The following is a 26548-nucleotide window of genomic DNA, read 5'->3' as shown; positions in this document are numbered from 1 at the left end:
GAGAGTTGATGGGCATTTGAACACAGGCTGTGTTGAAATTCAATTTGATTTGATCTTGCATCAGAGGGTTTACTAAACAAATGTAAACAAGACAATAGGAGACAACCCCCCAAATCCAAACTTTTATTTCCAAAATCTAAGTCACATTTTTCAAGCCGTTTATTTTAAGAAGTGTATATAGTTCTATTTATAGAAGCTGATATGGCTGATCTCAACTTCAGAAGAATTGTATGAAGGACTGATGTGAAGCTGTTGCTCTTCTTTTGAGAAAAGTCATCTTTTTCATTTTTAAATTCTTTTAAATGAACAGCTTAGTTGCATAGTCTTCTTGGACAGTTTAATTTTTTGAGGCTTAATTGTAGATGCTAATAACATACATTTACATGTCCAATTCATGCTAAGGATTTCCGGGATGACTGCAGTGAGTGGAGAAGGGAACACTGCAGAATTCTATGTAAACTCTGAGCAGAAATATGAACAGTGTCTCCTTTAGAGATAACTTCGGGTGCTGGTGGAATGTCATCCTTTATGTCGGGCCCCGTGCCAAGGGCAGTGGGTGCAGAACTTTAGTCTTTATGAGAAACTGTTTCTTGGGGGTACATTTTAATGGTTCTATGTGTGTTCTAGATGTGGGCCCAAAGGGGTAGCCCCAGACCAATTTTAAGCTCCCAGATAAATAATTAATGTTGCAAATTTCAAATGTGCTCAATTTGGCTTTGTGAAACTACAGCTCCGAGACCAACTGAGCCCTGCCTAATTTGGAAATATTTTCTTTCTTGCTTGCTTTTTCTAAATTTTGACATGCACGCTGCTATCGACTCTTGTAGCTATTTCTAGCATCACACGGAGCCGTTTCCATGGTTGTCATAGTGCAGAGAAACACACAAGAAAACCCCAAACATAGTGCTTTCACAAAGCATTTCTTTTTATTTGAAAACATGATACAGGCATTACATTGCCACAGCCAGTCCATAGGGAAGCATGCAAACATCAAAAGACGGAGAGTGTGTTCAGCTTATCAGTGTAAAGTTCTCTTTGTTTTTCTCTTTTTTTTGGTTCATATTTTCCAATTGTGGTGTCAGGATTAGTGTGCTTGTTATGTGGTTTAACAACAGAATCCTACCCATGGGGTAAAATCTGTGCTGAGAGCTAGCTGGGAACTACTAAATGGTTATAAATCAGAAACAAACCCAAACAAACATTACTACACATTTCTCAAAAGGTTAATAGCACAGTTAGCAATACCTACGCTAAACATTGAAGTATTTCCATGGGACACAGTGGTGCAAAGTATTCCATTGCTTGGTCTACCTGGTCGTGGGTTACAGAGTTTGGAGCTGTGAGTTGACCAGAGCCAGCTCTCTCCCCAGCACAGGTTTTGGCTGAGGAAGTGGGAGCCACCACTGTGCTCTAGCGAGGGTTAGGAGAGCTGTGGTTTGCTTACTCAAGAACATTCTACACAAATTGGTCCAAGTCTCATTCGTTGAGGAGTGAGTGGTGGTGGATTTAGACGCTGTCTGTTTGCTGGTGTCTACTGCGTTATGGAACTTCAGAGACTGAAACGAGAGTCAAGGTTGTCCCACATCCCACTCCACGCCTAAAGGATGAGTGCTTTCATTCCGTAAAAAGAATTTGTTCTTTGCTATTCTCTTTTCTTTTTTTCTCAAAGGGTCATTTTGGAACTCCCGATCTCAGACCCTTCAATATGTTATCGACCTTCTTAAACAGAGACAAGCCAACACAGTGAGGCACCCCAGTGACATGGCAGTCTTGTATACAGGGACGCTTGATGATAAAGGGTATATAATGAACTCAACGTAACATTCACATTTGGTTTCCATACAATGGAGTCAATGAAAATATCCTATAAAATAATTCAGATGGCAACTTGTAGCTATCTGTGGATTGCAAACACTTTTTTGAATTTTTAATTTAAAAAATCCCAGTCCACTGACTGAATTGGAGAGTACTTTCAGCTATTTGTTTCCCATAAGACTTTGCTAAGCATCTACAAATTAGTGTCATAAAAATGAATTTAAAAAGGCTAAAAACATTTGGCTTAAAATAAATACTAGAAATGCAAGAAATCAAGCAAATTATGAAAACCAAAGGAATGTAAACACAACAGTACAACCACAGTCTTCAAAGGTCTTGCAGACCAGAATGGAGAAAGTATTCAGAGAAAGGTATTTAACTGATTTAAAAGGTAGCTAAGAGCAAATGTCGGCAGACTCATTTTGATTGGCTATCGCTGCAGCCTTGATTTTTTTCTTCTTCGTAGAAAATGATACACATTTCTAGGGGGCTGACCTGAGATGACCATGAAATTGGCCTAGTGGAGAAGATAGGTATTTTGTCTTTCTAGTCTCCAGAGACAGAACCACCTGTCCTGTGTAGTAAGCTGGTGAAGAGGCTACACAGGCGTGGACGGCGTGCACAGGAAGCAGTCACCTGCAGTGCTTAGTCCCCACACACGCTCTGTATAGAAGCCCTGGTGGCTGCCTAAGTTTTGGCTGCTAACTTCAAGGTCGGCAGACCATCTGTGGGCAAAAAGATCTGATGATGCTCCCATGAAGATGCTGTCCTATAAGGGTGTCTACATCAGCACCCCAGGTTTTGTGGCACCCCTGCTTCATTGTGGCCCCGCTGCTGATTTCCTTCGCTTGCTTACGTATGTTGCATTGGTATGAATTGTCCAACGTTTCATAAACACTTACTTCTGGTTTTCAAATGCTATAACTCTGCTGAGGAACTTTTTGACTGGCATCGGTGTCAACCAAACTTAATACTTCTGTGGCATCCTGGTGGCCCAGTGGTCCAGGCTAAACTGGATCCACCAGCCTTGGATCTGCGGGAGACAGACGTGGCAGTCTCGTTCCATAAAGAATACAGCATTTGAGACCTTGTCCTATCGGGTCATCATGAGTCAGAATCGACTCCGTGGCAGTAAGTTTGGTTCGGTTTGGTTTGGGTGGTGTTTCTGGGTGCCTGGGTAATGCAGACAGGTTTGCTCTTGGTGACTAGCCAAAAGGCTGGCCATTAGAACTACCCAGCAACACTGCATAAGAAAGTCCTGGCCATCTGGTGGGGTAAAGATGACAGCCAAGACAAGATGAGGAAGCTCAATGCGCGTCTTGAACACAGCGGGTAGCCATGGCTGGGCCTCCACCTGGCAGCAATGGGCTTGCCATGTTTCTGGATGCCCTGTGTTGGATACAAAGACTACATCAAGGCCAACGAAAGCATGGAACTCCAACTCATCAAGACCCTGTGATCGTCTCTGCATCCATCAGAGCACCGTGTCTTCACCGCCACGGCAAAGTGCCCAAGCCAGTTTTCTTCAGAGACTGCTCTGGATCAGCACCACAGTGTGGGAGGGGGTGCCACAGCTGGGGACCCTCACAACGAGGGGCATTTCTATGCTGCAGGACTGAAACAGAAGTGCCACACCATTAAGAAAGAAAAGGGGCACGGCGATTTTAAGTGCCCTGATTGATTTCCAGATGATCTCTAAATAAAGTTAGAAAGAGAAATAGATCTGTATATTTGCATATGTTTTGAAGATAGACTCCTGGGAGGGGAAGAGATCTACATAGCTCTTCCTAAACTCAGAGGATACTGTCCCTGGGGTCTCCACAAACCACAGAAAGGTGATCCTCCTGCATCTGTGACCACAGGAACTTGGTTGGCAGAACCCTGTGGCACAACAGAAAGGCAAAGGCCCAGAGAAATCACAGACCGAAATACAAAAGGGTGGGCAAATTTGTTTTATATCTATTCCTAGAATAGAGAATTATATGGTCAGTTGCCCCACCCCACAAGGATCACAGCACAACATACGCATTGAGCAGGCAATCCAACAGACAGCCAAGGAAACCATTAGCCACTAGGCCGGTCCCTAGCTAAAGAAACTTCTCATGGGGGGAGCTCCTATGACATGTATCACAAGGGTAGTCTGTGCCAAAAAAAAAAATCAGGAAAATATGATTTTTAAAAAGTGAGTTGCCATAGAAAAGTAGGCATTCTCTTAATGACACGTGGGTTCTAGCAATAGTTTCCATCAGGGATACAAAACCTCCTCCTGAAAAATTGGTGTAACAAGAGTAACGACAATGATACAAAGAAGAATACTTGCTTCTGATTCCAGGCTTTTCACAGCAATTGATGCAAGGGGCTTGTGATCGGGGTACACGCTAGATCGGCATCTCTCCAAGCGAGGCAGGTTGGAGCCTGCATCGCCAGTGACGTTGACCTTGTTCCTTTGGCAGGCTTTCACATTTGCTACCTTTCAGTCCACCTATGTAAACTGCACCTAGTAAATACCTTTCTCTATATACAATACGTATGTGATGGGTGAACACATGGCACTGAGCTGCCTTCCACGGGCAGGGAGGGCCTCATCCTAGGCCACACGGACGTGGGGCTCCTCTTCGGTTTCCTGGCCCAAGCTGGTGTAGGTGACAGACGGTTCCACCTGAGCTGTGGTTGGTAAGTCCACAACGGGTCCCGAAGGATTGCGGAACTGCTTGTATACCCGGGGGTCCTGGGCTATGTACGTGGAGGTGGAGGAGTAGAGAACCAGCCCAATCAGGATGGTGAAGAAAGACAGAAGGTAAAGTCCTGAAAACTGAAAACACAACAGCACAGTCACTTAGTAGCTGGAGCAGACCCATGTCCACATTAATGAGTTCAAGAGGGGGAGCCGAGCAAGCAGCTTAATTGATGAGTTGGCTGGTGGGCTTGATGGAAAGTGAATTTTCTCTTCCTAATCTGGCGTGGTCTTATTGATTCTCCTTATCTTTTCTCTAGACCTGGTGGCTAACACAGCAGACCACTTACCGAATTGTCTTTAAAGTGCCAGTCTGTGTACCTGCTATGGGGGGGGGGGGGGGGGGAGCTAGTAAAATATAAATTGAATTTTACATATGGTTAAAAACAAACAAAAAACAAACCAGAGGCCCAATAAAGAGCTGGTTTTTTGTGACTTAAGTCCAGAAGAAATACAGATATTTCATTTAAGGTTGTAATGAAGCTACAAATAACTGGCCCCTCTAAGACACAGCTACCCTTGGCTACTTCCATCTCACCTGCATCCAGTTCAGAGACTATTGGTCTTTCCTAGTAGGAGCTGTTATTGACATGGAACTATCTTTACAAGATTAGATTATTCTTGGGCCAAAAGTAATAGTCTAACATAGTCTACCATTCCTTCTTGCTGCACCAGTCTAAAGCCCAAATAAACCAAAATGTTTCATTCTGCTTTCTGAACTACTTGCTCACCAATTTACTATTTGTGGGGGGAAATATTGGTTTATACTAGTGCCCAGGAATTTGTATGCTTGAATTTTCTATCTTTTACTCATTCATTCATTCGATCTTTCACTCAACAAATAATTTCTTCTTAAATCACACATTGAGCTATGCTCTAAGGAAAGAGAAGAAAACAAAACTAGAATCTCATCTGTTCTCAGAAATACACAAATAAATAAACCCAACAACAACACAAAACAAAATTTGACACAATTCAGTTTTGTCACACCAAATCTTTTTTAGTCGACAGCTATTTCCCCAGTCTTGACAACACCCCGTGTTCACAGGGGGAAAATAACCAGTTAAATTTGATTTTTTATGCATATATTCTAAAAATGTTGACAGGTATTTATATACTAGATTCAACTTGTAATAGCTTCATTTAATTAACTCGAAATAAGTGATTCACTCTTCCATTATGAAAATAAATTTGATCTTTGATCAATAAATGTATTAAAATAAGACAGTACTCTAAAAAGATCACTCACTCAGTAGGTACTATTGTATATGGTCTGAGAAACCCAACTTAGTCCCAAACACCTCTTCAACTTGCTTTCTTAAATTTTACATTCAGGAGCTTCATCCTTGACCTGACACTTTGGCGAGTGACATGGGATTGTTCTTCGCATTGCCATCATTCCCAGTGTTTCCAGTGCTCATGGCTTTCATTTTCAAACCACCACACAGGGCGCCTCTTGTTTGGGGAGGACAGTGTCCCACTTTCTTACGAAACCAGCCTCCATCAAAGCAGACAAAGGGAGAGCGACTAAGCAAGGGATTTTGAAGTTAGAACTGGATTTGAATTCCAAACTGGATTCAAATCTCAGCTGCACTTCTTTCTAACCATTATTTTTGACAAGTTTTGAACCTTTCCAGGTCCAAATTAGCAAAAAGGGGGGATAGTAATTGTTCCAGTTATGTAGGATGGTTATAAAGATGAACTAAGAGAAGCCGTAGCTATTACTTACAGCAAGTATTTAAGTCAAATTAGCAATATTTTTGTCATTATTACTGGTTTTAAAATTATTATTTTAGCATGTACCATTTTGTAATTGAATATAGAGCTCTTATCTAATCATTGATTTAATTGTTTTCTTCCAGTAGCCCCTTGTCTATGGGACTGTGTGTGTGTGTTGTCTTTTTTTTTTAACCAGTGTTTAGCACATCGTCTGGCATCTAATAAGTATTGTTTGCTTTGGGCTTGTATTTCATATAAATGAATACATTTAATTCTGGTAATTGTAGACTAAAGAAACAAAATCAGTCTGGACCAATGTCTTTCACACTTTTTGCTCTAAATTATACTCTGAAATAATTTATTATAGATAAACTGTTGAACAAAAACCCACTGACAAGAAAGTCATAGTGTGGATCCAAAAGGAACCTTCCATCCTGGAGTCAGTGAGACAAAAAAGGTAGGACAGTGAATTGGGTGGGGCAATGGAGAAGGCAGGCGTCTGGGCTGAAGATCGAGAACTATTGATGAGCGGATTTGCATAGGCAGTTTCATAAACATGAGGTGGGCAGGTTTTGCAATGGGAATGATGCTAAAGGTGAAAGGTTAAAAACTTGTCAAAACTGATGGTTAGAAAGAAGTGCTGCTGAGATTTGAATCCAGTTTGGAAATTGCCTAATCGCTCTTCCTTTTTCTGCTTTGATGGAGGCAGGTTTCAAAAGAAAGTGGGAAACTCTATCTGAAACGAGAGGCACCCAGTCTAGGGAGCTGATTGATATAAAGTGCTCAGATACTAGCGAACCGGTTGGCAGTTCAAAACCACCCTTGGATGATATGCCCAGCCATCTGTTCCCAAGCTTATAGGGTGGAAAGCTTCACGGAGCACAGTTCTACTCTGACACACATGGGGTTGCCTGAGTTAGAATTGATTCGATGACAGCTAACAGACAACATCCATCTAGAAGGGTTTGAAGTCCTTTCAGTTGCTTAGTTTGGATCCCTAGTTCACAGGATCGCTGGAAGTCAGAATCAATTTGATGGCAATGGGCTTTGGTTTTGCTTTTCTATTTATTTTATCAAAATTACAAAGATTTGAATATTTGTTTTGGGCGCAGTGGGTTAAACATTGAGCTGCTAACAGAAAGGCCAGCAGTTCGAACTCACCAGCTTACTCCCAGGGGGAAAGATGAGGCAGTGTGTTTACAGAAAGCTTTCCAGCCCTGGAAACTATGCAACAGTTCGACTCTGTCCTATACAGTCACTAGGAGCCAGAATCCACCAGGAGGCAGTGGGTATGCTGTTGTTGTTGTTGTTTTTGTAAATACCTACTTGATCAACACAACAGCGATTTAAATATGTATTTTTGACATGTTTAGTAATTTGCTATTGTAAATAATGAGACCTGAAAATACCGCTTAAAAAGGAGTATCCCTTTTATAGACTTAGACCTATCAGGTTGAACGATAAATGCATTAAAAGTGTTTTCCTTGGACACGGCTTCAGAACGACACCACATACTTCTTTTCAATGCATCTCCATTTAATTCACACAGAGTCGACTCCCAAATGGTGCAAAGATGGATAGTAGGGAGCTTTACATGGCCGAGCTATCTTGGAAGTCACCCAGCAGGTTTTATTAATAGACGGCGGAGAAAGGTTTCGTTTAATACACAAGCCCCAAAAGGGAGAAGTCGGGCCAGCTTGGTGATCAATCTTGATGTGTATTGAATGTGAAAAATGAAGACAGAGAGGCTTAACATTTTACCAAAGCCAGAAAAGTTTTTTCTTTCTTTAGGGAACTTGATAGAAACAAAAAATCAGGTCTAGTTAGGAAAATGGCCCTCACATTTTGATCCATCTAATAAAAATGAACATAAATAAATCTGGCCAAAAAAATTTCTATGCCAGGCTGCTTAATTTATTAATTGCAAAGAAGTACTTATTCGTAGACCTCTCAGCAAAGAGAACAGCAAGTCCTCTGGACACTGGGAGGAGACTTGAAAAACCATCGCTGAGTTGCGAAAAAGGGAAGCTTGTTGCTTGGTGCCCTTTAAGAGCACATACCACTGCGATTTGCCACTTTAACCCTCCTGCAATCGACTGGAGCCCAGTCTGCGCAGCATGTTCTATGCTGAGATCCACTTTACTTCTGGCATTTGATCTACATTGTCTCTTTCAGAGGCTGAAAAAGGATCCACAGCCTGGATCCACACACCACACTGCAGACTGTCTTTTCCCCTCTTGATGGGTCTCATTGCTAAGACGGGTCCGAAAGCACTCGCCGTACACAGTGGCAATCCCTGTGTGTCACTTAGAGCAATCTGACTGAGACACAAGCCATCGGACCCAACGAGGCAGCTTAGACAACAGATAATAAGGCTCTTTAACCTCCAACCGGGTTTAATCTGAGCGCTCAGCCAGCTGGCATCTCACTATGATTACTATTTAGTTAATGGGACATTCTGCACATCAGTTCAGGACAGCTCCAATGTTCATTTTAGCTTTTATATTAAATATTTAAACTATGTCTTCATAAACTAATGGTTTTAATGGACCAAACCCATACAAGTATTAAAAGACATGGTTTGAAAGTCATTTCAAGTTACACTTATAAATATATCCACTGCAATAGGTGAGGGAAGGGTAATTTTCAAGGGCAACTTTCTTTTTCTGGCTTGACGAAAACTCTGGCCTGGGTGAGCAGAGGGAACACGGGTAATCCTCAGTGAAGCGCGTGGTGGAATGAAGCGCGTGAAGAGCCCTGGGCTTACGGGCTACTTTTCCGGATCATAGCGACCACCCAGTGGTGCATGGTGGGCCTGGCTTATTTCCTTTCTGGAGAATTGCCCTTAAACCAATCTCTCTCTGGAACACGCTTTTGAATAGTACAGCTTTGGTGTCATTTCTGCTGTTGGACTACGGCCATTTTGGCTAAATGACTTTGCTAATGTTTATTAATGATCATAACAAATTATTTATTTAATGAAAGCTTAAAGGATGCGTTAGTTCTTAAAGAAAAAAAAGTCTGAGTAGTTGTATCTTTAAAAAACAGTTCTCATGGAAATAAGAAACTCTGCCACTTGCGGGAGCCAGAAGGAAGACTGAGAAGGAGTAGTTGGTGAGGTGTTCAGAAGAGGAGGGCCTAACAGACTGAGTCTTGGGGCAAAGATCCTGGAGTTACCTGAGGGAAAAAGGAGAGATGTAGTTCTAATTTCCTGGGGGAAACTCGGGGAAAATAGAGTAGGATTTAGAAAAGCAGGTCATATTTTAAAAAGATACGTGCAAAGAAAATTTCTCAGTAGCTGGAAAGAAAGGAGACTGAAGATCAAGATAGCCCAACATAGTAATTCTTTTCTAAATTGAACCAGCATGTGTTTTGTGTCTATGTCTGCTTAAGCCTGAGATGCCTGACACTGAATGTCTCTCTCTCTCTCTCTCTCACTCACACGCACGCACGCACGCATAGGTGGCTGCTGATCCTTCCTCATATGCTCTGCCTTATGAACTTGCAGTAGCTTCAGAAATAAACACAATCAGCGGTAAGAGAACACTATGGGGCCACAGGTGGTCCTTCCTGGGGTTTGGCCACAGAGGCTGGAAAATGTAAAGTTCAAGAGCTGCTGGATTTTGGGGGCCTGGAGAATGGCCGGGGAGTTTCAGCAGACAAATCACACCGGGAAAAAACAGATTTTTCATTAAGGGTGGGAACATTTTCCTGAATCTTCTTTGCAGCATAACATAATGTGTCCTTTACCTGGCGCTTCCATGTTTTGTCATGTGAAATACAGGTAACAACTGGCACTTTAAGCCATGATTTCTAGATCAAGAAGGACTAAAACTAGTCCAAACTAGTTTAAAACAACAGAACTAGATTTAAACAATCGGCAGGTTGCAGGCACCAGGGCGGTTTAGACACTGGTCAATGACTAAGTAAAGAAGTACCAATGAAAATAGTAGATCATTAAGTGTAAATACTGCCATATAGGAGATTTTTAAGTTTAAATGTGATAAGCTGATAAAAGTGCAAGGAGTCTGAATTTTCTTGAATTCCCACTTACTTTGTGAATTGATGGGTGGAACTGTTGGCCAACAGTTTGGGGAAGGAAATGGCCAATTCCTGTGTCTTGGGCTTAGGAAGAGGAAAACGGTTCAGTAATGACAGTACCAAGTGGCTTCCAAAAAACATCATGGAAAAATAGGAGTAAAAGTAAATGAATTATTTCTAGGAACTTTTTGCAGTCCCTTTCTATAGCTTAGCATCCAGGTGCATTTTATAACTTCCTGGACCACCCACTAAGCCTGGGAGTGGAATTGCTGGGACCGAAACAAGAGGAAGTTGGGCAGGGCTGAGGTCCGGTTAGGAGCCTGCGAACAAATGCTCGGCCTGGTCCTGATCTGCTGCTGGGTCTGAGCCAACTGCTATGCAGGCCAAAGACACAAGAGTGAACTGGCTCTGCAGAAAAGCCAACACAAACAAGTGGATGCTTGACCTCCTAGTTTGGGCTCTGCACTAAATCAACAGGATTGTTTATATTATTGAGTATTAAAGATGCAAATGTCCTGCTTCTGGGTTTGTGGCATTGGAAATAAATTGTCAGGAGAGACTGGAGCTTTTAACACAATCTGTACACTCCCCTTTCTTCCCTGCTCATCTTTTCATGCCCATTTATTTTTTTAGGAAAAAAAAAAAACCCAGACGCTACATAGCTCTGATAAATATTGCATTCATTCTTTCTTTAGCCCCAAGTTTAAAAATACCAAAGATGGGCATGGTTCAGATCTACTAACAAATATTGAAATTGGTTGTCCTTAGAGACCAAGAATATCGACTCCTATTTTTATAAAGAACTTATTTTCATATCGCTTGCTGTTGTGAGTAAAGGCACAACAGAACAGACCCGTCCAGTCACCACCGTGCATTTGGGTCCACATGCAATCAGGGGGTGGGTTACAGTATTTAACTTCCACAGCCGTTCTCCCCTTCTTTTCGGAATCGTCTCTCTCGTGAACATAAACTCACTGTCCACGAAGCTTCCCATCGAAGCTTTCCAGTTGCTATTGTCAGTTTGATCTCGTATCGGTGTTAAAAGACCACAGTGTTAAAGGCGAGCATCCTTTACTAGTGACAATAAATGATTGCTGCCACCTCTCTTCTTTACCTAATGAGGAGAGGAGGGAAAACCCCAAATTCACGGTCATCTAATAAAAATAAATAAATGAATAAGTGCCTTAGTCAAATGCCAGCGATTCTGCTGTCCATGTCAGAAAACCAAAAGAGTTGAATAGCTGGGAAATGATTTATTCTCAGAGCGGCACGTTGTTCTGAGAGGAGATGCAGCAACAAGGACCCAGGCCTCTTAATGAGGCTGCCCTCGTCACCTGGATAAGACGATGCCGTGAGCAGCGATCTCAGTTTAGTTTATAAGGCCTTCTGTTGGGTGTGCGAAACCAGTTCATTTGGCCGTATAATTTGTGCAACCATTTACATCGGAGGGCAATAAGTGTTCTTTTACAGGAACCTATCTTCCCCTGTGGGTAATTTCACACGAGTATAGCAACAGGGAGCTACAAATGGATTTCTGCCATCATCTTTTATATGATAGACATTTTCACTTGGTTTGACGAATTGATAGAAACCCTCCTTCATGCAGAATTCTATTTTCTACAGTCCAGCAAAGGGTCCCTTTAGCTAAGCCAGAAGTGGAGTAGAAGGGGCTACTCTACGGGAGTGTTTAATTAGCGGCTCAACGACAGCAAAGGAGGATGGATGGCTCCTGTAGGTCACCTTCCCGGTGTCATTCTTATTACCCTTAGTCAAAAACAGAGTTTATCGGTGTGTGAGGGACACTGAGCATGGAGAGGCCGCTACTCCCACCTGTGAACCCTCACATCAAAAGACATCCATTTTCTCTCGGCACAACAGAGGTGTATGCAAGACTGGGGCGATTTCACAGAGAACTGAGCTGAAAGTTGGTGGATGCTACTCAGTTTATAGAATTGCTAATATTGCAGCTTGACCAAGCCCAAAGACCATCTATCACCTTAGAATGATGTCTAAATCCATGGTGACAAAATATCTCGAGGCACTAACAGCTCTCTATCCTGGCGGAAAATTTCACACAATTTTCCTCTGTGGCAAGTGTCAGAACCAGAGCGTTGAATGTTACTTTCCAGGGACGAGAAAAGGTTGACATTGTCAAGGGTTTTGTCTTGCTTGGCGCCACAGTCATGAAAGCAGCAGTAAAGAGCTCAACAGGTGCGTTCCCTTAGGGAAATCTGCTGCACAAGGCCTCTTTAGAATACTGGGAAGCAAGGGATGTTAGCTTAGGACTAAGATGTGCCTGCCCCAAGCCATGGTATTTTCTGTTGCTTCACACACATGTGAACATTGGACACTGGATATGGAAGATCGAAGAAGACTGGATGCATTTGCAGGGCAGTGCTGGAGAAGAATCTTGAAAGTACCATGGAATGCTAAAAGAACACTCTTTTCTGTGCAGGAAGAAGTACGGCCAGAGTGCTCCTTAGAGGCAAGGATGGCGAGACTTTGTCTTACATACTTTTGACATATTGTCAGGAGAGACAAGTCCCTAGAGAAGGACAACCTTGGGAAAGTGGAAGGGCAGAGAAAAGAGAAAGGCCTACAAGGCGATGCATTGACACAGTGGCTGCAGCAATGGGCCCAACCATAGGAACCATCGTGAGTATGGCGCAGGCCCGGTTAGTGGTTTGCTCTGTTCTGCATGGGGTTGCTATGGGTCAGAACCAGCTCAAGGGCACCGAACAATAACAATCAAGAGGTAGTTCAGAGTATTATCTTTGGCGTCAGAACGTTGGGGGTTGCATTCTGTTTTCTACTTCCTTGGGCTGTCTGTCATCTTGGACAGTCATGTACCTCGCCAAGCCACAGGTCACCTAGCAGATCGCCAGGTCTGTTTTCCTAATCTGCCTTAGTTCAAAAGCACTGCTGAACCGACCCGTGTGGATGAACCTGCCACTGTTTGAAATGGCTTCGACATGCCTTCCTGCATTCTAGCAACACATCAGCCACCACAAAACAAAAGGACAGGGCCTCACTTACATTGATGTATTTTTTCCAGCAGCCCTAGGCATTTCTTGTTTTAGTTTAGTTTTGAAGATTCTCATGGCATCTATATACCCCAGGGTATATGCTTGCCTGTCTCTATGTCTAAGCTGTTTTTCACATAATTCGGAAGTGATGAGGTTTAGGATCCACCTTACCTTATTCATTACAGTAGATTGTAATGTAGGTTGGGATTTCGACACATTTTTGGGGTGGGGGTGGGGGCACAATTTACTCCATGATACAGTATAGAGACAAGTGGCTGGGGAGAGGGCTGGAAGCAAAGGGATGAGCGCATCGGGGGCACAAAGACTACTAGGGCATTTACATTTTACTCCAAATGCAATGATTAAGGAGTACTCACAGGTTTGCAGTACAAGAGACACAAAATCAGACCTGTGCTTTAGAAGGATCACTCTGGCTACGAGGGGTGGACTAACTGCAGAGAAAAAGAAGCCGAAAGACCAAGAGACACTTGCAATGACTGAGGTGGAGATGATGGTGCTCTGGACTGCTGCTGGTGGAAAAGAGGAGAAGATGACCCATTTTAAAGACTTTTAAGGGCAATAGTGTTGTTGTTGCCTGTTATTGTTGTTTCTGCAAGGGCACACTTCCACTCTGTTCTACAGGGTCATTAATTGAGACTTTATACTCTGAAATTAGTTTGGTATGCCCGCTCTGTTTCTAGATCCCTTTGCTTCTGAAATTGTCCCTCACTTTTTGTAAACTATGGTTTTTAATATTCCCTTTTTCTCGCATCTTAGCTCAAGGCTGCAAGTTTGCCCTGACACCCATTCTTTAATGTGAGATGAAAGACAAACTCGACTACGTGCCATACGTACCCATGTAACGAAACGTACAGGTGCCTTAGAAGCCACCAAATCAAATTGGAGTTTGATACTCCAGGTCTATTTTAATGTGCTTGAAATAATTACCATTAACTTTGATCACCAGTCTGCACACTTGAAGCACGAACACATTTATAATATATGCACAGCTTTAATCTGTTTTGTTAATAACACACTACAAGGGAAATAGTTGTTTCCTGATACTAAAAGCTAGGAATAAGTGTGGAAGGATATTTATAGTCTACATCAGGAATCATTGAACTAAGAAATCTGATAGGGGCCTGCTTTTGCAGATAAAGGTCCACTTAAACACAGCCACACCCTTGGCAGAGCTGAATAGGTATGGCCAATGGTTCGACTTGCAATGCTTAAAATATTTACTACCTTGCTCTGTGATAAAATTCTCACAGATCTTTGGTCCTCATCTAAAAATATACATCAATAGATGTAGAGTGTGATACATTTCATAAGTTTACTGTGAGATGTCTTAGGAATAATAAATAAACCTAAGTATTAGATAGAAGTTCTTCGCAATTTTTCAACCCCTGACATGAATTCCAGCCTTTATTACCCGTGACATGATAGACAGTAACTATGGCCTTGTGCTGATTTTCTCACCTCCAACTTCCTTTGAGACTTTCTCTAAGCAATCCATCAACTGAGCCAAGGAATAAATCAAAACAACATTTTGTTACTTTAGCATCTAACATTTTCCCCTTTCAGCTGGCTTCATCAATGTGGGCATAAAATGTCCACATCAATCAGCCCTTTTTAGCTTCACATGTGAAAATTGCTAGATAGTGTTCAGTTTATAACAGGACTTTCTACTCCCATAAAGAATACAGTCAGAAACTCTCTTTTATAAGGCTGGTATGAGTCAGTATTGATTCAACGTCAGTGAGGTGTTTGTTTGTTTGAATTTGCGGAAACTGAAGATTAACTTCCAACATTTCTTCTAAAATTAAGCACATTATTCAATGAAATCATAATTGACCAACAACCTCTATGCCAGGCCCTATCTATATTCAGAAAAGCAATCCTCTAATCATATAGCCTAGTACTGACAGTATATAAAATCAGTCTTTTTAATGATGAGATGGGTTGATTCACAAGCACCAATATAATTCCTAACGACTTAGCTCTCTCAGAGCAATGGGAAGACGTTTTATCTAAGCTGCACACAAACCCTTGGTTTGATGGAGCATCAAGAAGAAGCGATGTAAAACTGGTAGCCAACATTTATGCTTATGTTACTGGTGACAAAACTGAAGGTCCCATAGGAGTGACTTACCATGTGCTTACTTAAAAATAAAACTATTCACAAAAGTCTTTTTAAAGAATAAGAAAATGAGCTGCATGGCCTAAGTTAGTGCTTGGGATTCTATAAGTTGAAAAGTTTTATATAAAAACAAAGATTAAAACAGAACCAAAGAAATACTTTAATCATTTTTCATTTTGCTTACTAAAAGAAAATAGACAATTACAATCTTCTAATCAGGTTCTGATGGCAATTTTGTCCCACATTCCAATAGCCTCGTAACATATATAGGTTTTATTTTTATTATAGGGGATTGTTAGCTTAATTTAAAATAGCATTGTTGTTCATGATTATATAAAAATTCAATGTTCATATACTTTTTGAAAACTACACTCTCATAATTTTAGCAACATTTAAAAGTGAAAAGAATATACAATAAAAGCACACAAATTCACTTTTTAAGACCTTTCAAAAGCTTAGGTGTCCATCTGTTTGTTTGTGTGATATTCAGTCGAGCGATTGCTGGATCGCTGGACCGTAAGTTAATTGGACTTGCACTTGGTGAGGAATTGCCATATTGGCTTCCCTAATGCTTGTGCAGTCCCACAGTCCCCGCAGCAATGTCCAAGCACTCTAATCTCCCCACAGCTCCTCCAGCATTTGTTGATTTCCATTTCACTGAATTTTGCCCAAAGTGTGGGTGTGAGGTGATATCTCACTGTTGTTTTAATTTGCATTTCTCTTATCGCTAATTGTTGCAAACATTTCTTCATACGGTTATTCATTGCCTGTATGTCGTCTTCGATAAATTGCCTATTCATGTCTTGTGCTCATTTTTTGACTGGATTATTTGTGTTTTTGTTGTTAAGATGTTGTAATTTTCCAAAAAATTTGGAGATTTGTCCTTTATCTGAAGTATTACTACTGAATATTTTTCCCTAATCTGTGGGTTCTCTGTTGACTTTTCTTTCCACATTGATGATTGATTGTGTGTCTTAAGTAATTTGTTATGTAAATTATTTTTAATTACCATCTTACATTCATTGTAGAATCCTTAGCTTTCCCCCCACCCCAATACTTTTATTGGGGGCCTCCACATCTCTTATCACAATCCAAACAGTCCTCCAGTGTGTGAAGCACATTTGCACATATGCTGCCATCAGCATTTTCAAAGCATTCTCTTCCCACTTGAGCCCTTGATGTCAGCTCCCCATTTCTTCCCCCTCCCCATCCCGTCCACCCTCCCTCATGAACCCTTGATAAGTTATAGATTATTATTTCCATATTTTACATTGTCCTCTGTTGACCCTCACCCACTTTTCCATTATTCGTCGCCCCCTGGGAGGGGGTTCTAGTCTATCCTTGTGATTGATTCCCCCTCTCTCCCTACCACCCTCCTCTAATCCTCCTGGTATCTCTACTCTCCTTGTTGGTCCTGAGGGGTTTGTCTACCCTGGATTCCCTGTGTTGCGGGCTGGCTCCTATCTGTAGTAGTGTGCATGCTCTGGTCTAATCCAATTTGTAAGGTAGAATTGAGGTCATGATAGTGGGGTGAAGGAAGCACCAAAGAACTGAGGAAAGTTGTGTGTTTCATTGGTGCTATATTGTACCCTGACTGGCTCATCTCTTCCGTGACCCCTCTGTGAGGGGATGTCCAATTGTCTACAGATGGGCATTAGGTCTCCACTCAATGCCCCACCCCCATTTCACCTTGGGTATAATTTTGTTCTGAGTCTTTGATGCCTGATACCTGATCCCATCAACACCTCATGATCACACAGGCTGCTGTGCTTCTTCCATGTGGGCTTTGTTGCTTCTGAGCTAGATGGCCGCTTGTTTATCTTCAAACCTTTAAGATCCCAGATGCTATATTTTTTGATAGCCGGGCACCATCAGCTTTCTTCACCACATTGTCAACTTTTTTGATGAAGTCTTTAGTTGTACATAAATGGCCTCTTCTCAGCAGGTCTCAGTTCTTTATTGTCTTCTATAATGTGGCTATTTTTCATTATGTTCCGTAGTGTATTTATGCCGTTAAGTTTATCCCTATTTTTTCAATGATGCTCTTAATATTTATGCGAATTATACTTAGGTCTTTGGTCCATCCAACAATTCAGCCACATTTTGTTTTGTGACACTGATTGTTATCCTCACAGTATAATAGCACTTGTTGTCTTGTCCCTCTTTCCTATTTCTTCCACCTTTTGTGCTGCATCCCTAGGCGAATGCTGACCTTTCATCTCCTATGGTTGATTGGTCTAAGGAGTTTGCAACTCATTGAAATGTGAGCCATGGGGGTGAGTTCAGTTCCAGCTATGAAAGGTGATTAAGGGCCACAGTTTCAGGGGTTCCATCAGTCTCTATCAGACTAGTGAACCTGGCATTTTGAATGGATTTGAGTTTTGTTCCCTCTTTTTATCCTCTCTATTCAGAACCTCATATTGTGAGCCCCTTCAGAGTTGTTGAGGAGCCTGGGTGGCTTAGTGGTTATGAGAGGGGCTGCTAACCTCAAGGGCAGCAGTTTGAACCCACCAGCCAGCTCCTCAGGAGAAGACAGTGCTTTCTACTCCCATAAAATAATTATACTCCTGGAAACTCACAGGGGTAATTACATCTTGTCCTATAGCCTCACTCTGAGTCAGAACCATCTCCATGGTGGTTTGGTTTTCTGAATAGTTGGCATTGGCAGCTGGGCACCACCTAGTTCTATGGTCTCAGGCTCATGGAGTCTGGTTTGCTTGTAATGGGTTCAGATGAGCGTAGAGCAGCTCTCAGCCATCACAAACTCTCTTTTCCATAACCCCTCTCACTTTCCCAAGCACACCAAAGATTTTCCAGGTATGTCAGAGTTTATGTCGCCCCCTACAACCCCACCCTCCCCCAATCAAAATTCCTGATCATGAAGATATGTAGCGCCCTCCAAATCTAATTATTAGCCACAGCCCCGAGGGTATATTAGTGGGTGATTTCTTTGTTTCTCTCTCTTGCTCTCTTACTCACTGGCTTACTCCCTTGGCTTTTGTTTTGCTCTCTTACTCTCTTCTCTCCCATTCCAGCCTTGCTCCCCCTCACCTGTGGCTATTCGCCCCACCCTGTCTGTCAGATCTCCTTTCACTCTGCTCCTCTAACCTTCCTTCACTCCGATTCTTTGGCAATGTTGTATAATTGCTACTGCAATTGGTTTCAAGACATTCTCTACCTTCTTGACTCCTTCACATCTTCTCTTCTTCACCTCTCCTCCCGACTGTACCCCCAGGAACCCTTATTCTACTTGCTGTCTCTCTAGGTTCATCAATCCTGGGTTTCACATATTGAAAACCAGAAAAATATATAACAAAATTCAAAAGGGATATCCCAAATGAGAAAAGACATAGATAAACCCCAATATGATCACACACACACACACACACACACACACACACACACACACGCAAACACACACACGTTGTAAACCAGAACATACTCAACATGTATCAGGGGAATATCAACTAACAAGGTGTTAACTGTTCAGGTCAGGTTCATCCTTTTGATCTCCTGGAGTCCTCTCTCCAGTGCACTCTGTTTGGTAACCAGTTTCCTTCCCGCCCTCTGTTACTGATGGAGGGAAATCACTGGAGGCTTACTTCCTGTGTGGATCTCACAGTGTATCTTGAGCTCCCACTGTTATCCAGAGCCTTCTGCAAACCAAAATCTCACAATTTAGGCTCTGATACTATTTACTCCTTTGGCTTTAGATTATATGATTTACAATCCTCCGGTCACTGATGTTGGTGAACTTCTGTGGACTTGGTTGACATCTCAATTACATGGCTGCTTGTTTGGAAACAAGTGTTTGTGGCAATCTTATTTACATCAGCAAACTGTGAGCTTGGATGATTAATATTCTTACTCCAGGGAGGTGGATCATCCAGTTCTGCTGGCAGTTGGTGTCTGAGTGTGCAAGATGGGGCCAGATGGTACACCTTGGCAATGCACACATTCCATGTATTCTCCTGGAGACAACCTGCTGGTCTTTCCATGTGTAACTTCTGTAACGACAGCTATAGTCCAGTCCATTGCGATCTTACAGTTTGCCCTGAGGTTGTGAGTTCAAAATATCTGTCTGTGATGCTACTTTATGAATAAAGTCATATAATCAGAACTTTGACTTCTGGCTAAAATTTGGAACATACCTCATCACTTATCCTCAAGTTTTCTAATCCTTCTAATAATATTGGTGAATAGAAATTACTAGCATGGCTGAGGTAGACTATCTGTTTACTAAAACTAATTTCTTTTCTTTCTGCATCAACAACTTGACAACATTTTGAAGGCTCCCTTGCAACTAGTTGTGGCTATGCAATTGAGTCCTGGCCCATACAATGAGGAAGGTATGTTCACTGCTCTAGAAATAGTCATAAAGTCCCCTTATTGCATTTGACAGTGACTACTAGGGATGAGAGGGAAGAGGACAGGGGTGGGTGGGTGGGAGGGAATGACTGCTTAGGAAGAAGTGCATTTATATTTATAATAATGGAACATGTGGCAGCAGATATTGGTGATCGTTGCACAACACGTCTCACATATAACTTAGTTAGTTCCAAAGATCGGGTTGTTATGTGAAAATTTTCATTATGCAAAAATGGAGGATGACCACATCAAATTATAAAATGGAAGATGATTTACATTATTATATAACTACTCCATTTTATCACTACATAATGTATATACTCATGTATAAGTTGAGTTTTTCAGCACATTTTAAATGCAGTTTTTGTGGTAAAATTAGGTGCCTCAGCTGATAGTTGGGTTGGGTTATACTTGAGTATATATGGTAAGTACCAGACGAATGAGAATCATGACCCAGCTGTAATGACAAATAACCTTAACTATTACAGGCAGCAATACTGTAGCCTAGCACTTTCATGTTCATGACTATGATATCGATCATCAGGTGTGGGAAACTGAGGAATGGGAAGAGTGTATGTGGATGAATTCTTTATTCTCATATTTTAAGAAGCCTGGCAGGCTATAATTCTAGGGTAGAGGGAGGCCTTCACACTTGTGAGTTAGAGATGAGCCCCAATCACATTCTCTTAATTAATATTGATCCCCACAATATCCTCCCGTAGTAGTGCTACCTTAAAGTTACCTCTTACAAGCACATGGCTGATTGCGATTTGGCCTGGCAACTTTGACTATAGCCGCAGACATGTGCTATTGCTCTCCCTACTCAGGGGACAGTCACTCCCCCTTACCTGTCCCCAGCACTGTTGTTGGGTTACTCCTCCAATGAACTCAGGGACCTCTAGGGTTAAGAGTACAGCCCACCTCCTTACATATGTGGTTACCTGTAATTAGTAGGGCTTGCGTGCCTTGAGAGTATATAAACGGATGTTGGGAATATGTTCTCTCACTCTCTCTCTGCACGGACCTGGCTCCTGAAATCATGGCAGAGGTGAGAACCCCCCAAATTATCTGTCTGTCTCTTAATTTCTTCCCTTTAATTACACAAGCGTCCCTTGGACCCTTCCAGATGTGAGGCTGAACTTCACAATTAGGGTGCACAAGAATAAGATAGTGGGTTTCTACTGTTGTCATAAATGCAAAATGTTGCATAGCAAGATAGTAGATATGTGAAGAGATGTGTAGTTAGGCTCACTAAATTATACACATGAAAAATGTTGAATTGTCAAATGTGTAATCTATATTTTTTCAACCATAAATATATGTAGAAAGCCATAAAAAGTCACACATGAATTTAAAAATATTCCATTTACATTAAATTTGGACATAATAAGTTTAAAATTCTCAATCTTTTAAGCCAGCTACTTATGAGGGAATTTTTAATAAATGAAATGCACAGTACTATCTCTTGCTGATGGGTCACCAAAGGTTGAGGCTGTCTGCCCAGTCGTTTTAAGTAGGTTCACATTACTACAACCGCTAATTGCCTCCAAGGATCAGTAGGTTTGCTTGGATCAAGATTCACCCAAGTCTAATGAAAGATTCTATTCTTAATGCAGTGTGTGCCAGCTTTCTGGCATTGACCCTCAGATGTTCGGGATGCTTGGAAATGATCACTTCAAGTTTCAGTGGTTTGGAATCTCCTCAGTTGCATTATTCCGCCTGGTGCTCATCAGTGTTTTATCATCATTGTTTATAAATTAGGAGATTTTATTTATAAATTAATAGTTAAGAGCCTGGCATGTAGTAGGCACAGAATAAATAAATAATAGTTCAATAAGGCTCATGTAACCTCAATGAATAATAATATTTTAGTGATTTGATCCCATGATCAGAGTTACTATGCTTTCTTACTGACTCTCTCATAACAAAAACACAATCAGAGCAATTGGCGCATGTCAGCTGTGCGTTCACAGCTGTTGACGAGGATCAGGCTGCATTACGGGCTCTCCACCTGTCCTCAGAGGAAGTGACCCAGATTGCTAGCCTGGACAGTTGAGACTGTCAGAAACTTTCCTGATAATTAATTCAAAATGACAGCAATTACCATATATACTTGAGTATAAATTTCAACTAAGGCACCTAATTTTACCACAAAAACTGCATAAAAATGTGCTGAAAAACTCAGCTTATAAAGGGGGAACCGATTACAAGGATCTACATGTAACCTCCTCCCTGGGGGATGGACAACAGAAAAATGGGTGAAGGGAGATGTCAGACAGTGCAAGAAATGACAAAATAATAATTTATAAATTATCCAGGGTTCGTGTGGGAGGGGGGAAAATGAGGAGCTGATGCCAGGGGCTTAGGTGGAGAGCAAATGCTTTGAGAATGATGAGGGCAATGAACGTACAAATGTGCTTTACATGTATGGATTGTGATAAGAGTTATATGAGCCCCTAATAAAATGATTAAAAAAAACTCTACTTATACATGAGTCTACACAGTATATAAAATAATATGGTATAGAGATGAGACTGAAACATGCAGACTTTTAAAAAAATGAAAATGTACAGAAGAAATCTATAGAAGTTCCACGAGTCACATTACTTAAGATACTTAGACACATGGTTTTGAAATGCCTCCCTTTGTTTTATTTATCTATTTTTATTAGTGGGGAAGGGTTGGGTGATAAAAAACATGTTCCTGATGCAAAAGCAGATGTTTGATGGAACCCGTTCCTCTGAAAATATTATTCTCCTGGGTGGTTTCAGGCCTGGATTTCAGGGTGGAGTTGAAGGAGTCTTGGAGATACATTTTTGTTCCATCAGATTTCTAGTTTATTTTGGGAAAACTACAAAAATAATCTCTTCTTATAAAATTATTTTCAACTTTAACTAGATGGTAATTTTGTAGCAATGTTAAGTTTTAAAAACAATAAGGGCAAAACATATGAAATAAACCATTTTCTCTTGTTAAAGTTTAGAGTAAAAGGGGAAGTACTGAATATTTAATATTGGCTCTTCTTTTCCTGAAGAATGTTCAGTACAGTCCGGCTTTCACTTCTTTAGTGAAAGAAGTCATTGGTATTTTCTTTTTGCAACTCTTGAGGGTTCTGTATTTCTGGCTATCCCTTAAAAATTGTATTGGAAGTAATGAATACATTAGGCTTTTCTGTTGACAATGACTTAGGAACAGTTTCAAAAATTTTATGCATGAGACCATAGACTTGCCTTTTCAGACAAGGAGTAAGAGTCCATGCAAAAATTTAAAGAGCTAAATATAGTTACAAATTCTTAAAATAATATAGTAAGAAAATGAAATGAAATATGAATTACTAATCTTGAACCCTGTCCTCAACCAGAGGAAAGCATGATCGCTTTGCCACTGTCCATGGAGAACCCACCACCACCACCAGACTTTTATGCGGGCCCTAAATTAAGCTGTCAATTTTCATCACAAGGAATAAAAAAATAAAACAAAGGGGCTATATGTGCTTTTAGAATTTTAATTGGTAAGACCAGGAACACATTAATATATAGCTCTAAATGGAAGATGTGATAGGGAGGGGCAACTGACTGGATTCCGCCAGTACACCACTGGAAATGACCAGTCTAATGACTCTTTGCATCAACTCCATACGGTTGGTCTCGCAGCTGGGAAAGAACAGCAGGCCTAAAGCAGTGAGCCAGTACACAGATGCCATCGTTTAACTCTAAGGCTCTTTGGCTCCAGCGTCCCTGTTCCTTCTGCCATACAGGGAGACTGAAGTGCTCCTCCCAGCCCTATTCATTATCTTCGCGTAAGACTTAGTGTTTTCTTTATTTGAAATCACCTATTAGCAGCAAGCCAGATGGCTTTAAAAATCAGTTGGGGAATTCAACAACCAGGGCAGTGTCTGTAGGACAAGACAGGGCATGTGCCTTGTCCCATGCTATCTTTCTTGCCCACTGTGGTTTCCAAATAACATGTCCAGTAGCTGCCCTGGCTTAGTGATGGTACACCCTATTGTCCTAGAATAATTATTAATAGTCTCTCTGTGGTCGGCAGACTAATAGTCCCCCAAAGATATCTATGTTCTAAACCCTAGAGCCAGGGAATATGTTATCATCGAGCAAAAAAGGACTTCACGACTCTGCTTCCATTAAGGATTTTGAGATGAACAGACTATTTGATTATCTGGGTGGATCTAAGCTAATCCCAAGGATTTTTATAAGTGAGAAGCAGAGAGTCCAGAGGCAGGGAGATACTACACTGTTGGCTTTCAGATGGAGGAAGTGACTCTGTGTCAGGGACTGTAGGAGGCCTAGGTGGAAACTGCATGGGGTAAGGAAGCCGGTTTTCCTTGGAAGCTCCAAGAGCACTCGGTCCTGCCTAGGGAGGCTCCTGACCCCTTGGAATGTAAGATAATACATCTGTGTTCTTTTAAGTCATGAAATTGTTCGTAATTTGTTACAGAAAAAACTAAATGAAAAGAAAATGAATACTATTTGCAGAGTGTCCTTGTTTGAACAATAAATATCAGGCAATGTAGTTCATACTACTTCATAAGACACTCGCGTGGTTACTGTGAGGTAACCTTTGGGTGGCCAAGCACCAAGTGTCCGCCTTCCCTCAGGAGAAAGACGAGCCTGTCTACTCTGGAAAGAATTACAGCTCCAGACACACGACCTAATGAGGGTCCCGAGGAGTTGGAATTGACCCTGTGGCAGAGGGTTTGATTTTTTTTGGTCTTACAGATCGTAACAGACCACATTCGACCTTGAAAGGGGAACGTGCCAACACAGTGAAAAACTTCCATGTAAATCTTTTTTCTCCGTTTGGTGTTGGGAGTCTCTGAGGCCCAGGGAAATCCATTTCCTGTCCTTCTCACGGATCACTATAGATGTCCTGTTCTGGATTCAGTACCGTTGTCAGGTAACAAAGAACAGAAGCATAGTGCCCCTTCTCAAAAGTCTTGTACAATTAGAATGTGCAAGAGCACTCTACCATCCAGAAAATCTAATTTAGAATTAGGTCGTTTGCTTCTCCTGCTCAGTCAGCACACAGCAGCCAGCGGAGACTGATGGCTGAGGAGAGTCATCGATTTTTCCCACGGCTGGAATCAAGGAAAAGCAAATCATCCCTAGGGAGCAGCAGAGTGGCATTTTGTCATGGAGCTCTGCCTGGGCAGACAACATCCGGGAGGAAATGGCCCTCCCCTCTCAACTTGCCGGGCTTTCGAGTCCGACGGAAAGGTGGTTTAGGGAAGAAGCCAGATGATTACGTGAAAGAAGAAGCCGTAAGTACAGGCTGCAGGAAAACCAAGTAAGATCTAAGGACGTGGTTCTCAACCTTCCTCGTGCCGTGACCCTTCAGACAGTTCCTCATGTCGTGGTGACCCCAAACCATGACATTATTTTTGTTGCTACTTCATAGATGTAATTTGCTATGGTTATGAATCATAATATAAATATCGGATATGTAGGGTGTATTTTCATTGTTACAAATTGAACAGAATTAAAGCATCGTGATTAATCACAAAACAAATAGGTAACTATATATTGTGAAATATTTATTTCTAATGATGAATAAATGAAATTTTGTCTTGAAGCATGGGTAACAGTCTTCACACCAGGTACTTGGGGACTCGTCTGTGGGGGGGCGTATCTGCATGGGGCGGACCTGCCTGGAGACGATAGAGGAGCGGAGTCTTCATTCCTAAGACCAGCAGAAACAAGTGTTTTCTTATGGTCTTAAGTGACCCTTGTGAAAGGGGTTGTGACCCACAGGTCGACAACTGCTGATCCAAGAGGCTTTTGGCTCAATACCCGGTCCTGAAACTCGAGGCTCCTTTATATTGAGTCAGTCGGATTCTTCCGTAGCTTCCCCTTGAGCTGCTCCAGGGATGGCACAGTGGACTCTTACCAAGTCTTCTATTTTCTGATGGCGGCTACTCGCAATTTACATGTAGCCACCATCTCATAACCTGGACTCCTCGGTCCTAGTTCTACAGAAAATCTGAACCAGTGCCTCTCCATCCCGGTGTCACCTTAGAATCATTTGGGGAAGCCTTTACAAATGGGATGCTGCCCACCAAAATCAAATCTATGAGCGTGGGACCCGAATAGCAGGGATTTTTAAGTTCTTCGGGTGATTCTAACATGCAGCCAAAATTGCCTGAATTTGCTCCCTGTGAAACTCTTCATGGAGTTAAAGAGACTGTCACCTTAATGGAGTCTTCCTGTCCTTAGGCTATAACTTTCACCTATCCCCTTAGGGCAGGTGGGGAATACCCTATCACCTTCGTTCATTAGGTTCTTTTATCCATCCCCATAGATCTGGTGGGGGCGATATCCAGTCCACAGCCCATATATGGCCCACAAAACCGTTAATACCAGTTAGCATCACATGCCTCACCAAAGACAAGCAGGTCCAAGCAGCACATTAGGGGCGAGTTACTTAAATGCGTGACCAAAGATAGCAGGCTATTTCTTAAGTTGCTCACTTTGTATGGCGCCCCGTTAATGATGTTATAAATATCCCAATGACCCTTGGCAGAAAAAGGTTTCCCACCCCTGCTTAGAAAATAAAAGCTCAATAAAAATAAATCCGTAGGCGTGATGTTCCTCTATCTCCTTAGAGCCACAAATGCTCTACTAAGCAGATGCTCTAGCAGCTCCGGCAAGGAACGGTGCTGGAGAACAACTGGAGACGAACAGCTGGCCC

The 26548-nt window shown here is 41.8% G+C and overlaps 1 protein-coding gene across 1 annotated transcript in view; it reads right to left on the bottom strand.

The window, feature by feature from the left end:
- Nucleotides 1-901: 901 nt before the first annotated feature.
- SLC35F1 (solute carrier family 35 member F1) overlaps nucleotides 902-26548 on the bottom strand; it is a 251847-nt gene continuing 226200 nt past the window's right edge. The window contains exon 8 of the mRNA XM_013004495.2: nucleotides 902-4627. Coding sequence (XP_012859949.1) covers nucleotides 4403-4627 — 225 coding nt within the window. The 3' untranslated portion in view covers nucleotides 902-4402. The remainder of the gene's footprint in view (nucleotides 4628-26548) is intronic.

The sequence above is a fragment of the Echinops telfairi genome, unplaced genomic scaffold (assembly GCF_000313985.2).
Source record: "Echinops telfairi isolate 266 unplaced genomic scaffold, ASM31398v2 ScPeMD7_3533;HRSCAF=4204_0, whole genome shotgun sequence".
NCBI classification, from domain to species: Eukaryota; Metazoa; Chordata; class Mammalia; order Afrosoricida; family Tenrecidae; genus Echinops; species Echinops telfairi.
The sequence above is the reverse complement of the archived record's forward strand: the minus strand, read 5'-3'. Positions and strand labels throughout refer to the sequence as shown.